The 12,645-nt window shown below is 44.8% G+C and overlaps 1 protein-coding gene across 1 annotated transcript in view; it reads left to right on the top strand.

The window, feature by feature from the left end:
- MED12L (mediator complex subunit 12L) overlaps window positions 1–12,645 on the top strand; it is a 155,016-nt gene that overhangs the window by 141,048 nt on the left and 1,323 nt on the right. Inside the window, exons 39-42 of the mRNA XM_059822799.1 lie at window positions 3,405–3,494; window positions 4,156–4,376; window positions 6,399–6,555; window positions 7,944–8,021. Of these exons, the coding sequence (XP_059678782.1) occupies window positions 3,405–3,494; window positions 4,156–4,376; window positions 6,399–6,555; window positions 7,944–8,021 (546 nt within the window). The remainder of the gene's footprint in view (window positions 1–3,404; window positions 3,495–4,155; window positions 4,377–6,398; window positions 6,556–7,943; window positions 8,022–12,645) is intronic.

The raw sequence follows: 12,645 nt of genomic DNA, 5'->3' as shown, positions 1-12,645 counted from the left end.
TTGTTTCTGGGGAAAAACAACGATGGCACGAAGTTTCATCCCTAATATCTGTGTTGGAAAGCTTTCCAGATATTAATTAGAAAAGCTGTTTCAGAGTTAGTTCGCAGGACTTTCATCCTGTCTTAGGGAAACTGCAATGTTGTTAAAAGCACTAATTGGAAGGACAAAGCAAAATGTATTTTGAAAAGGCTTTGCTGCTTACCCTGTTGTCCTTGTTTTATATATGTGCAATCATTCCTGTTATTACTCGTAGCATGTCAGAACAGGGTATAATCACCATATTTGCAGTTAACTAGGCACACCTAGGTAGGCAGCAGGTATACAGTGAGGTGTCTCAAATCTATCATCATCTTATCTAAATAGGCATTAGTGTTTCACTACCTACTTTCAAAGTCAGATTTGGTCAGATTTTGGTCAAAATCAGCCTACAGTGCCGTGGCTGCTACAGTCACCTTTGCCAGTCCCAGCACTACCTAGAAAAGAAAATTCCTTCTACATACACTATGGTCACATACCTTAACAGGAAAAAGCAGTAAGTTTTGCTTCTATTTAAGGTACGAGTAGAACAAAGAGAACAGTGGTTATTACTGTAACAGTACATCAGCATTGAATGAAAGTGTTTGGGTTTTTTCTCCTTTTTTTTTTTTTTGTTTTGTTTTGTTTGACCTGCATGCACAGTTCTGGCTTGCAGCAATTGGCTTGCATGTTTAGTTAACTCTTTACTAAATTATGCCTGGGGGGGGAAGTCTCTTTGAATTTAGCAACATCTGCTGCTGCTGCTCAGGAATGCAGAGCTCGCTCTCACAACAGGGGAGCTTGCTCGGTGGCCATGTGCTGCCGTGGAATAAATTGATCTGTCCCTTACCTAACAAACAGCTTTTTGCTTATGTTTCATGTTTGGTTTTGTCTGTGGTGCTTGCCTGGCCTGGGCAGCGGTGCCTTCAGTACAGGCATGCTGCTCTTGCGTCTCACACCCTGCCAGTTCCGCTGCTTTGTGTGCGCTTCAGATGGTGGGGAAACGGTCGGTGGACAAAACTCGCTTGTGGCTCTCTGCCCACCATGTCTTGCTGGGATCATGCAGCTGCTTATTCAGTATTTTCTTACAGAATTAGGGCCTAATCCAATTTCCATTGATAAAACTTCCACTGACTTTGGAGGGACACTGTTTGCACTGCATGGGCACGAGGGGACAAATTTTGTTCTTGGGCACATTGGGTTAGCTGTCACGGAGAGAAACAAAAGGATAGCACACGGAGCACCGCTCTATGGACCAGCTTCTGCAGAACCCCCCAGTTGGTTTGCATTACTGCGGGGAATAGCTTAAGGCACCAGTTTTTCTAGAAATCAGTCATGGTTTTACCAGATTTCACCTTTGGGTGAATTCAAGTTACATCTTTATCTATCTTGTGGTTGGCACCTTATGAAAAAGTTTCAGAAGCCATTTGCTTGGAGAAATTATTATTCTCTTTTTGGTTTTCTTCTTTTGTCTCAGTTTTAAAAAAGAAAAATCTTAAGTACTTGAGTACCTTTCCCCTATACCAGGTGATCCTCAGCTGATGTCTGGTTTATGTGCATCCCGTCTGCAAGATGTACGTTCTGTTCAGCGGTTCAGTTTCTCACCTATCAGGTTGTTGTTTTGAGAGCTCCTAATCTGATTTTGCAGATGTTTTTCCAGATAAATTTAATCTACCCTGAACTTCTGTCAGGACTGATAGATGTTACTCTTTTCACACTTCCTATACTCCCTAATTTGTTTTTCAGAATTTTCCATGAGATATTGGCTTGTTTTTAAAACAAATCCTTAGCGTAGCTTCTGCCTCCTTAGTGTAGCTTCTTGTATCAGAGCTCCCGGCTGTCTTGTCTGCACCTTAGGGACCCCTTCAGTGGTGGTTCCAGAGGCTGGCACAGAGCCTAGCTAGGTCAGTCTTTTTTTTTTTTTTTAAAAGAAAGGAAGGTATGAAAAATGAGTGTGTGACAAGCCTGTGGCACCCTGTGGTAGCTTTGCCCTGGTTTTGCATCTTGCCCTTGACCTCTTCTGTCTGTTCTCTACCCAAAGCACGGGGTGGTTAATCCAGCCCCGGTCACAGCGGTTCATGTCTCTTGGGGCTGGATCGGTTGAAGCTGGAACGCTTTCTCTGTACCGTACCAATTTCCTTTGCAATTCCTGTTCACAACAGGTAGCTCTGCTTGTTTCCCAGGTCTGTTGATGAGGATGCACATATTTTTAAACCCAGTCCAAAAAATGGCTGAGCTACAGGAATGCCGGCTGTGCTTACAGACGTGTTAACGTTTGGTACAGTTACCACTAAAGGGATGGGAGCAGACAAAGAGAGAGAGTTCCATATCTCATGTGAAATTTTCTTTTCCGCCTAGTAGCCCTGATTGTAACGTTGCTGCTTGCAGTGTGTTATCAAAGTCCCTTTTAGCCTTAAGTTATAATACATCTCTGTAAGGCTATCCTGATTAAAATGGCAAAGGCTTTGTTGGAGGACTTGGATTTTCTGTTTGTTTTTTTGTGATGAACTGGGCAGCTACATGAAAGGAGCATTGCTGCTTCCAGCTCATGTCTGCCACTGAGCTTTTTTGAGTAGAATGGTTTTCATTTCAAGTGCAGCATCACAATCACACAGAAAACACACAGGCTTAATCCTTGGCAAATTCTCACTTGCCAGTTTTTTATAATCTTGGTCCTGAAATTATGTCTAACATTTTATTTTTTTCCCCTTTTCTTGTGCTTCACAACATACTAATGCAGCTATACTGGAAATCTTTAAATTATTTGCCATTAATTGGGCATAAATATTGAGGCAATTTGAAATGAACAAACTAGGCTCTCGGCGGATCACAAATACAGGGCGTGTTTCCAAGCTGTGCTGGTTGGGAGCTAGAGATGCTAGCGTTACCCATTTATCATATTGGTATTTTGTATGTCATCGTAAAATTTGCTAATCAGAATTTTGCCTGCTTCATCTGGGGGAAAGCTAATAATCAGGTAGCCTGAGAAAGATAGCAACTGTGTGTTTATACTAGAGATTATCATTCACTCTAAGCTTCCTTTACAATTTAATGTACTGTTGTCAAGACAGCTAGACTACTTTTTTCTAATCCTTTGCAAAGGCCCACTTTTAAAGGCTGTCTGCAAGACCTCTGTTCAGTAAGTGGCTGCTTCTTCACTGCTGCAGTGTTAGAGTAGTGTCAGAAATCAAACAAAAGTCAATTCTTCCATCTACCTATGAGTAAATACAGTTCAGCAGTGTGGAATCGAGCAATGGTCTGTCTTGAAGGAAATGGTCAGATCTCTCCATGACTCTGTAGGACACAACTTGGTGGGGTTCATGTCCAGAACTGGACAGCCGCTTGTTTGGGGTCTGGAGGCCGTATCTGATGGGTGATGTGTCTTTCAGGGTCAGCCGGTGGATCAAACTGCTATTTTCACTCCGCAAGTTCGACCCCCGTCTCAGCTTCCACAGTACCCAGGGTTACAGCAGGCACAGGTACTGCGCTGCTCCGGTGGATCGTCTGCATAATAATGCTTTTAAACGGAGCTCAAGCTCAGTTACCTCCCAGCCTGCTTTTCTGTGCTTGGGACTTGCCTCGGGTGTGTTCCCTAGTGTAACGGTGAGGCCTCCTTCTAGGATGCTTGCGGTCTTAGCTTGTAAACGCTTTTAACATGGTCACTTCACAGTTTTTCCTAATGTTGTTGCTAGTAACGGCAAGCGTATTTCGGCATTGTGTCTGAAATCTGGCCAACTTTTGGTGAGATAGCAATACCAGTACCTCTCTAAAATGAGCCTTTGTCATGTCATGGTCATTCTGGTACTTGGGGTTTTGGGGGGGGGGGGGGAACAAAGAAAAGAGAGAGGTGGAGCAGAGCCCCGCTCTTGCTCAGTGCCTCTCAGGGAGGGGTGGCACAGGGCATGTTCCGTCCTGCTGTGTGTGACCACGTTGCAGCTGCCTGAACCCTCAAACAGAAGTGGGGTACAACCAGTGTGGGGAGCTCACAGGTCAGTGCGTGGGTACAGCACTGTGTCTCACTGACTCGCCTCTGGTTGTCCAGGCTTTGGCTCTTTGATAAAGGCCATCTCTTTCTTTTATAGTTAAGCTAATTTAAATATGGGCGCAGTGAAGTTACTCTTCTGTCCGCTTTCCCTGCAGAGCATGCCTCACGGATACACGATGTACAGCACTCAGATGCCTTTGCAGCAGCAGCAGCCTGGTGGCGTAGTGCTTTCCCCCAGCTACAACCCCCGAGCATATTCAGCAGCTCATTCCAGCCCCACGCTGATGGAGAGGCTGCGGCAGATGCAACAGCAGCCCAGCGGATATATTCAACAGCAGGCTCCTGCGTATATCCAGCCTTTGACAGGCACTCAGCGGTGAGCTTCTGCAGTTCTCATAGCTGGTAACATTGCAGGATTTTAATGGCAACATTGTTTAGAGGTCTAAAGCTTTATTTAAAATAAAGTGTATTAGTCAAAATGAGGTTACCCCTGGGTCTAATTAGCAATAAATTTGCCTTTCTCTCCAATTTCCCCCTATTTTTTTCTTCATTTAATTTTTATTTTAAGTTGGTCTTGGCACATGTTGTAGCCCAGTTGTCCTGTGTGTTCACAGAACATAAAAGTTAATGTAAAGATGGCTTTTGGATCCTATTTCACCATACATATACACCGATATGATAGCCGTATTATGCAAACATGTGTGTGGTATTAAACATTAATAAATATTCCAGGTTTACCAAAGATTCTGTAGTTAAGAAAACACAAGATCAACTTGGTAGTTTAACTAGCAGTGGACAAATGAATTTTGCTTAAGCCTGAATACACTAAATTGACTTCACTTGGCAAGTACAGCTGACTTGCAGTGCCTATGAGAAACAGGAAAAACTCACTGGTAAAGAAATGTAATGAAATAGAAAGCAGATGAAGCAGGACTGAAATCTGTAAAGGGGACTGTTACAGAGTAAGCAGAGTGGAAAACCAGAGTTGCCAATGACGGTCTTGAATCAGATTTGTTTTTTTCCTAACATTCTAGCATAGGTATGTCTAACTCTGCTCTTAACTGAATCCAGAAATTTTGCCACTTTTAATTTCCATTCTGTTTCAAATAGACATGTTCAGTAGAGTGACTCCTAAAAAATGCAGCCTTAAATTAAAGAGGGAGTGGGGGGAAAAAAAACAATCAAAATTTGCAAGGTCTGTCTCTGTGTGCACTGCCCAGCCATAGCTGGGATGCAGTATCAGCGCAGCTCAGCGCAGCGCTCTCCCCATATGTGGGTCGCAGGTTCACTGAAACAGCAGAGAGTACGTAGATGTTGGTCATCACAAGGTGGTCTGGCCCGTCAGCAGAGCTTCAGTCCTGTCTCGCTGATCCTATGTAATTTGTCCTGGAGTACCACCGATGAGCTCTGTTACCAAGTAGAGATATTCTTCTTTCTCTGCTTCAGCTCTAATTTGATCCCAAAACTAAGATCTCCTTTAGATGCTAAGTTCAGGTGTACTTAAATGCCTTGCTCATCAGTTGCTTGTTGTAAGCAGAATGTGAAAGTGTCACGTATGTAGCTATGCAATTCTCTTTCAACCCTTGTTATTTTTAATGAAATCAGTGTTTCTGGAATTGTGAATGTTACAGAATGTTATTCTGCAATAATCACTGGTTCCTTATCTTATTTAAGTTCTTGCAAGCCTGAATATCTTAAGAGAATGCTCAATTCTGGGTATGTTTGCACTTCTTGTGGTTGGACTTGATGATCTGACAGGTCTTTTCCAACCTTAGTGATTCTGTGATTCTTCAAAAAGTTTGGCCTTGACTTGGTTGACAGCCTTGTATGAAAACCTACAGGTGCCTTGCATTAGGAATAAAGCTGCTAACCTGAATTGCCTTGTCTTTACTGAGTTTTAAAGAGCTAAGCTAAATTATGAGCTAGCTAACATGTTTTCCCCGTGTGTATCTTTCAGCTTTGTCAACGTTAATTACTCCCGTAACATCCTAAGAAAGTATTTCTTGCTTTGTGTGCTTTTGCAATAGTTTTGAAAGTAAAAAGTCTTTATAATCAGTTTAAAATTCATGGTAATGTAACCATGAGATCTTTTGGTTGGGAGAATGTTTTAGCGCTTACGTGGAATTCTTGCTTGAAATGTAGAAACTCATGCTTGATCTGTTCTTGTTTAGAGGAACATGTTATTACCTACATCAGTTACTGGGCAATAGTATGGTATGGCTTCTTTTATGGAATATTTTTCAAAGCATTCATATTTGGAAATATATTCTTCCTGTAAAATGTAACATCTTTTAAATCTATGGAAGTCTAATGTTGCAACTTATAGTTGAGTACTCCTAGACTAACTTGTGCTCTGTCTATAAATGAAGTATAATCCATTATTTTTTTTCCCAATCAGATTCAGCCATCAGCCTTTGCAGCCGAATTCCCTGGTTGGAGGGGGACTGGACAGTGCATCGACCGCAGGTCCTCATCCGACCCTGAACTCGGTACAGCTGCCTCCGGAGCCAATGAGACAGAGACAGCAGCAGATGCGACAGCAGAGACTCTTCCAGGTGAGTGACACAGCTGCACTAGAGGCCAGGGATATTTCAGTGCAGGAAGGAAGTGTAAACATCACTGTATGAGGTGATGGCAACACACTTGCTTGCATGTGTATTCAGGTCTAAAGCAGCAGAGCCTGGCACTGTGAACCCGAATGGCTTTTACTTGAGTGCAATAATTCATTGTTTACATTTGGGATTTCAAAAAAAAAAGCTCTGGACATACATGTAAAATTCAGTACTTTCATTTTTCAAGATTTTAGAATGCCTTTGCAGAAGGTAAATTTGAGAATGGGCTAGCTGAATGTGCTGAGACAACAGCAGTGGTTGTGCTCTCCCCATCTGGCCTTACAATGTGTACCAGAATTAAATCGAAGGGCTTGCTCCCTGTCTGGTGTATTTCCTGTATTCTAATTCTAACTGTCCAGTTCTGGGCTCCCCGGTTCAAGAAGGACAGGGAGCTGCTGGAGAGGGTACAGCAAAGGGCTACAAAGATGATTACGAGACTAGAACATCTTTCTTATGTAGAAAGGCTGAGGGACTTGGGTCTTTTTAGTCTGGAGAAGAGAAGACTGAGGGGGGGATCTTATCAATGCTTATAAATCCTTAAGGGGTGGGTGCCAGGAGGATGGGGCCAGTCTTTTTTTCAGTGGTGCCCAGTGACAGGACGAGAGGTAACAAGTACAAACTTGGTCATAGGAAGTTCCGTCTAAACGTGAGGAGGAACTTCTTTCCTCTGAGGGTGGCAGAGCACTGGAACCAGCTGCCCGGAGGGGTTGTGAAGTCTCCTTCTCTGGAGATATTCAGAACTCACTGGGACGCATTCCTGTGCAACTGCTGTAGGTGAACCTGCTGTAGTGGGGGGTTGGACCAGATGATCTCCAGAGGTCCCTTCCAACCCCTGTCAGTCTGTGAGTCTGTGATTCTGTAATTTGATGATATATTTTTTAATTTGGAGGTGAGTATCAGTTTATCAGCTAAATATGTAGGGCTTGGCACAGAGGAAGTAAATAACATTAAAAATAACTTCCCATGGCCCTTTGTTTGAAATTATTTTCACGTTTTCATTTTAATGCAATAGCTATCTATGCCAGTTCTTGCGAATGATAATGTATTTTATCTAGATATTTTGACATCGTAGTAAACTAAATATACCAGCTTTTGAGTATTTTTTTGTCTATTAACAGCGCTCCTTGTCAGCCTCGGTGTGGCTGTCGATGACAGTGGAGAGCTGTGAGGCTTATCTCCCAAATGGGGCCCTCAGTACCCAATGCTGTAAGCGAGCCCAGATCCTATGCTGGAATTCAGTCATGAGAAGCCATACGGCTTGGCTCGTAGTTGTTCCCTTGAGGCAGTGTGCATGTCATGTCACAGTTGTTTCAATGCCCATCTTCCTTCAGTTGCAGCAGCAGCAGGGGCAGCAGCAGGGACAGCAGCCGGCGCTTGGTCTCCAGCCCATGCAACCGCAGCAGCCTGTGGTAAGCAGAGGCGACTGCCGGATATTTTGGGGAGGTGCAAGGGTAGTGACAGGGTGGGTTTTGTCACTTGTGGAGACGGGCAGCGTGGCAGTCTGGGGAGAGGGTTTGTATAAGCTTCCCCGCATCACTGTCTGCCTGCTGGTGCTGACGCCATGGTGCCTGCACTGCCATCCCTCCACCGCTCTGGATGCCGTACGAGTGTGTGTGCCCGGTGCTGGCGGCAAGAGGCTCGTTCTGCCCACGTCCTGAGCTGGCCACAAGCTGTAGCTGTGATAACAGAGTGTGTTAGCTGGCGCTCAACAGCAGGCTGCTGCATCTAGGTAGCTCCTGGCTGGCTCCAACCATGGGCAGAGGAAGATGCATCTGTCCACAGACGATCGCGTAAATGTGTCTGTCTTGTGAAAACGTGGCAAGAGGTGGGATATGCGTGCGCTGAGGTGTTGCTGGAGGTGACCTCGCCTGCTGACCTCTGATGGGGAGGCGAGCGCAGCTTTGAACGCGGGCCTTGGCAAGGAGGGCTCGTGCACTGTCCTGCTCAACCCCCGGTGCCTCTGCAGCAGCACGTTTGAGTTTGCTGTTCAAAGATGCTCCTTCCAGGACTGCAGTGCTCGCTGCCTCCTGTACCTTCATGGTTCATTCACCAATTCAGTCAAAACTCATACCAAAGTTGGCCCGGGCCAACAATGACACGTTGTTTTGGCTGAAAAAGGTTTGCGTGTGTGTAGGAAAAGTTCACATGCTTCATTTCAACATATCTTTTTGAAGTTACACTTAGCAGTATTGATTTAAAACTGGTGGTTAATATCCCAAACAATACAAATAACCACCTGTAGTAGTTCTTTTGAGAATTACTTGGGGATATAGTTACAAAATGGGTACTGGTGCTTTTCTAATTCTGTACATCTCTTTTCCATCACCAGTAAAATAAGACTGCCCAGACTAACTGCCTTAAATCTCTTTGTGTGAATTCAGAGGGGGAAAACAATGGATGCTTTAAAGTCATCCTCAGTCTTACTCCTAGTGCAGCATAAATAAATGACTATTTTGAAAATCTGGTACAGAACCAAGTGCTGTAAGCGCCACTGAAAAGTAAGGGATCTTTTTCCTGGGGGTCTAAAGATATGTTTTAGTAGTCCCAAAGCAGCAGGCTAAGTTAAATTACATCTTACTGCTGCAGGAATTAATTTTTCCTGTTTATGCATGCTGTGCTATGCGGTTTTATGAGTGTTATCCTAATTAATATATCATAGTAATAGTGAATAGCCCATGCTAATTTTAAAAACTTAAACTTGATGAGAAGTCTGTAGTTGCTGCTGATGCATATAAATTGGTGGATTTTTCTGTCTTTGTAATATTTTGAAGTGAAAGCAGGTTAATGTATACAATTGAGGCTACTTGGAGAAATAGTTTTTGCTGTAACACTAAGAAAAAGCGTTCACTTGGAAATGTAAGGTGCTGACGGTTGGCATTTCTGCATGTTGCCGTGTTTGTGCTGTGTTTGTGCGGGCGTCTGCGCTCCCTCCACTCCCTCTGGCACCGGCTGCGGATGCTGGCAGCTCCACCACTACCAAGCTCTTAGTCCCTGCCTTAAGTCATGTCACAAGTGTCTGTTAGCGACTTCAGGCCTTTGATTTTTAGGTTGTGCTGCTAACAGGCTGGGGAAAAAATGGGGTTTATTGTTTGAAGATCCTTTTGAATTAAATCGTTAGTCATAAAACAGAGCTGCATGAAGACAACTGTACGAGCAAATTGTTCTTGAGATATGCCTTTATGCTGAATTGCAGCCTTTTATAGCTTAATGTATGATTTTACCAAATGACTACCACTACCAACTAATTTTTATGGACACCTCCACTGAATTTGCAATGTCATTATGCTTGTTTTCTGTATTTGGGCAGTTTTCCCAGACATATTTAAGGTAGGTGAGGATAACTAGAAAAAATTTGCCATAGAAAAATGGAGAAAATACAGTAATGCTGAAATTGCTAACTTCTGAGTTTAAAAGCACTAATCAACATGATCTGATTGAGAAACTTGGAGGTGGCTTGTAAGTGCAAGGGTAAGAATAAATGAAAGATGTTGTCGTGGTTTAAGCCCAGCCGGACTAATCACCACACAGCTGCTCACTCACTCCCCTTCCTCAGCTGGACAGGAGAGAGAAAATACGAGGAAAGGGCTCGTAGGTCGAGATAAGGACATAGGGAGATCACTCACCAATTACCATCATGGGCAAAATAGACTTGACTTGGGGAAATTAGTTTAATTTATTACCAATCAAAACCAGAGTAGGATAATGAGAAGTAAAACCAAATCTTAAAAAAAACCCAACACCTTCCCCCCACCCCTCCCTTCTTCCTCGGGCTCAACTTCACTCCTGATTTTTCTACCTCTTCCCCCTGAGCGGTGCAGGGGGACGGGGAATGGGGGTTGCGGTCAGTTCATCACACGTTTCTGCCGCTCCTTCCTCCTCACACTCTTCCCCTGCTCCAGCGTGGGGTCCCTCCCACGGGAGACAGTTCTCCACGAACTTCTCCAATGTGGGTCCTTCCCACGGGCTGCAGTTCTTCACGAACTGCTCCAGCATGGGTCCGTTCCACGGGGTGCAGTCCTTCAGGAACAGACTGCTCCAGCGTGGGTCCCCCGCGGGATCGCAAGTCCTGCCAGCAAACCTGCTCCAGCGTGGGCTCCTCTCTCCACGGCTCCACAGGTCCTGCCAGGAGCCTGCTCCAGCATGGGCTTCCCACAGGATCACAGCCTCCTTCGGGCATCCACCTGCTCCAGCGTGGGGTCCTCCACGGGCTGCAGGTGGATATCTGCTCCACCGTGGACCTCCATGGGCTGCAGGGGACAGCCTGCCTCACCGTTGTCTTCACCACGGGCTGCAGGGGAATCTCTGCTCCGGCGCCTGGAGCCTCTCCTCCCCCTCCTTCTTCACTGACCTTGGTGCCTGCAGAGTTGTTTCTCTCACATATTCTCACTCCTCTTTTCTCCGGCTGCCTCATTCCAGTTTTTCCCCCCCCTTCTTAAATATGTTATCACAGAGGCGCTACCACTGTTGCTGATTAGCTCAGTGTTAGCCAGTGGCAGATCCGTCTTGGAGTCGGCTGGCATTGGCTCTATCAGACATAGGGGAAGCTTTTAGCAGCTTCTCACAGAAGCCACCCCTGTAGCCCCCCCGCTAACAAAGTGCTGCCACGCAAACCCAATACAGATGTTTATCTGATGGCTACTGAAAGATCATTTTAATCCATTTTTGAGTTTTTCTTAATAATGTTTATATCTTGAACAAACTGCATGGGAGAGACTGTCACAGAGACAGAGCACCTGCCTGGCTGCAGGCTCCTCTTCCAGCACTTAGCACAGTGGGAAGCTTTCTGGGTGTTGGTTTCGTGTCCCCGAGAAACCCCGGTGTGGTTAATACTTTTGACTAACCTCAGCATTTACTAAGGACTGTTAGCCAGAAGATTACACAATGTATTTTAAGTGAAGGATTTGGTTTCAGAAAGGGAAAAGATGCTGAAGTCTTGTAAAACACTGAAACTCCCTTCAGTAAGCAAAAGGTTTCACTGAAACAAAGCATGGGCGTTTTCTGTAGCACATATGATGTTATTAGGGTATTGAATAACTCCATTTTAATTCAGCGGATCAGGTTTTCAAACTGGTCAGGTGTATTGTGTATCCTTGTGCAGAGGCACAAGAAAATCCCTTAATTAGAGGCACATGCATTTTCACCAAATCTAATGAGAAGGAAAATTCCGGGACTTAGGAACCAGATCTAGAGAGCTTAGAGGCCCTGAGGGTAAAACAGACAGTAGATGGTGAAGGCTTGGTTTGGGTTGTGCTTGCTAGTGTAGCAGTACCTCATCCATCACGATTTCCCTCCCAGGAGTAGGTAAGCATGAGGGAGCTGTGCCGTCAGCTCTCTGTCCTCGGGAGTTTGAGATAGCTGCTGCACAGATGTTTTTCTTTCATACGGGTGATGCCTTTTCCAAGGGAGGAAAGGCTTCTTGTACAGGCAGACCTTGGGCACCAGAGGTGCCCATCCCACCGGTACCCACACAGGCGGTCTGTGTCAGGTCTGTCTGTCAAAATTCAGTAGCGTGGTGTGCGATATAGTTAGTACTCTGACATACAGGTAGATGATCAATAGAAGTTGTTAACAGAGAATGATTTTCTTCCGAATGACAGCCACAAGCGTGGAAAGCGAAGTGGTGCTTTTTCTCCTACCCATCCTTACTTGAAAAACAGACTTCATAGGTCAGATAGGTAGGGAATAATGCATGCTGTCAGATGGACCAATTAAAGACTAAATTCTGCTTTGATGTAAGTGTAAATAGGGTGCAAATTTGTGAAAGTCAATGCATTTACACCCAGGGTACTTTCAAAGTGATTGAAGTCATGGTTTAATTCATTAACAGAGGATTTCTTTGGAAGCTTTTTGTGTCTAATCCTGTTGTGCTTAATGCCATGGGCTGGAAGGGCCTTGTCTCGATCCCCGTGGGCTTCGGGTAAGGATCAGAACAATGATTGTTTTGCTGAGCGGAGGAGTTGGCCCAGTTGGCTGGGCACTGATCTGTCTCCATTCCACTGGAGCCGAGAACTGGGTGTGCACCTGCAGCCCTGC

This window comes from Gavia stellata, chromosome 11 (assembly GCF_030936135.1).
Source record: "Gavia stellata isolate bGavSte3 chromosome 11, bGavSte3.hap2, whole genome shotgun sequence".
NCBI lineage: Eukaryota > Metazoa > Chordata > Aves > Gaviiformes > Gaviidae > Gavia > Gavia stellata.
This window is presented reverse-complemented; position numbering and strand designations above follow the sequence as displayed.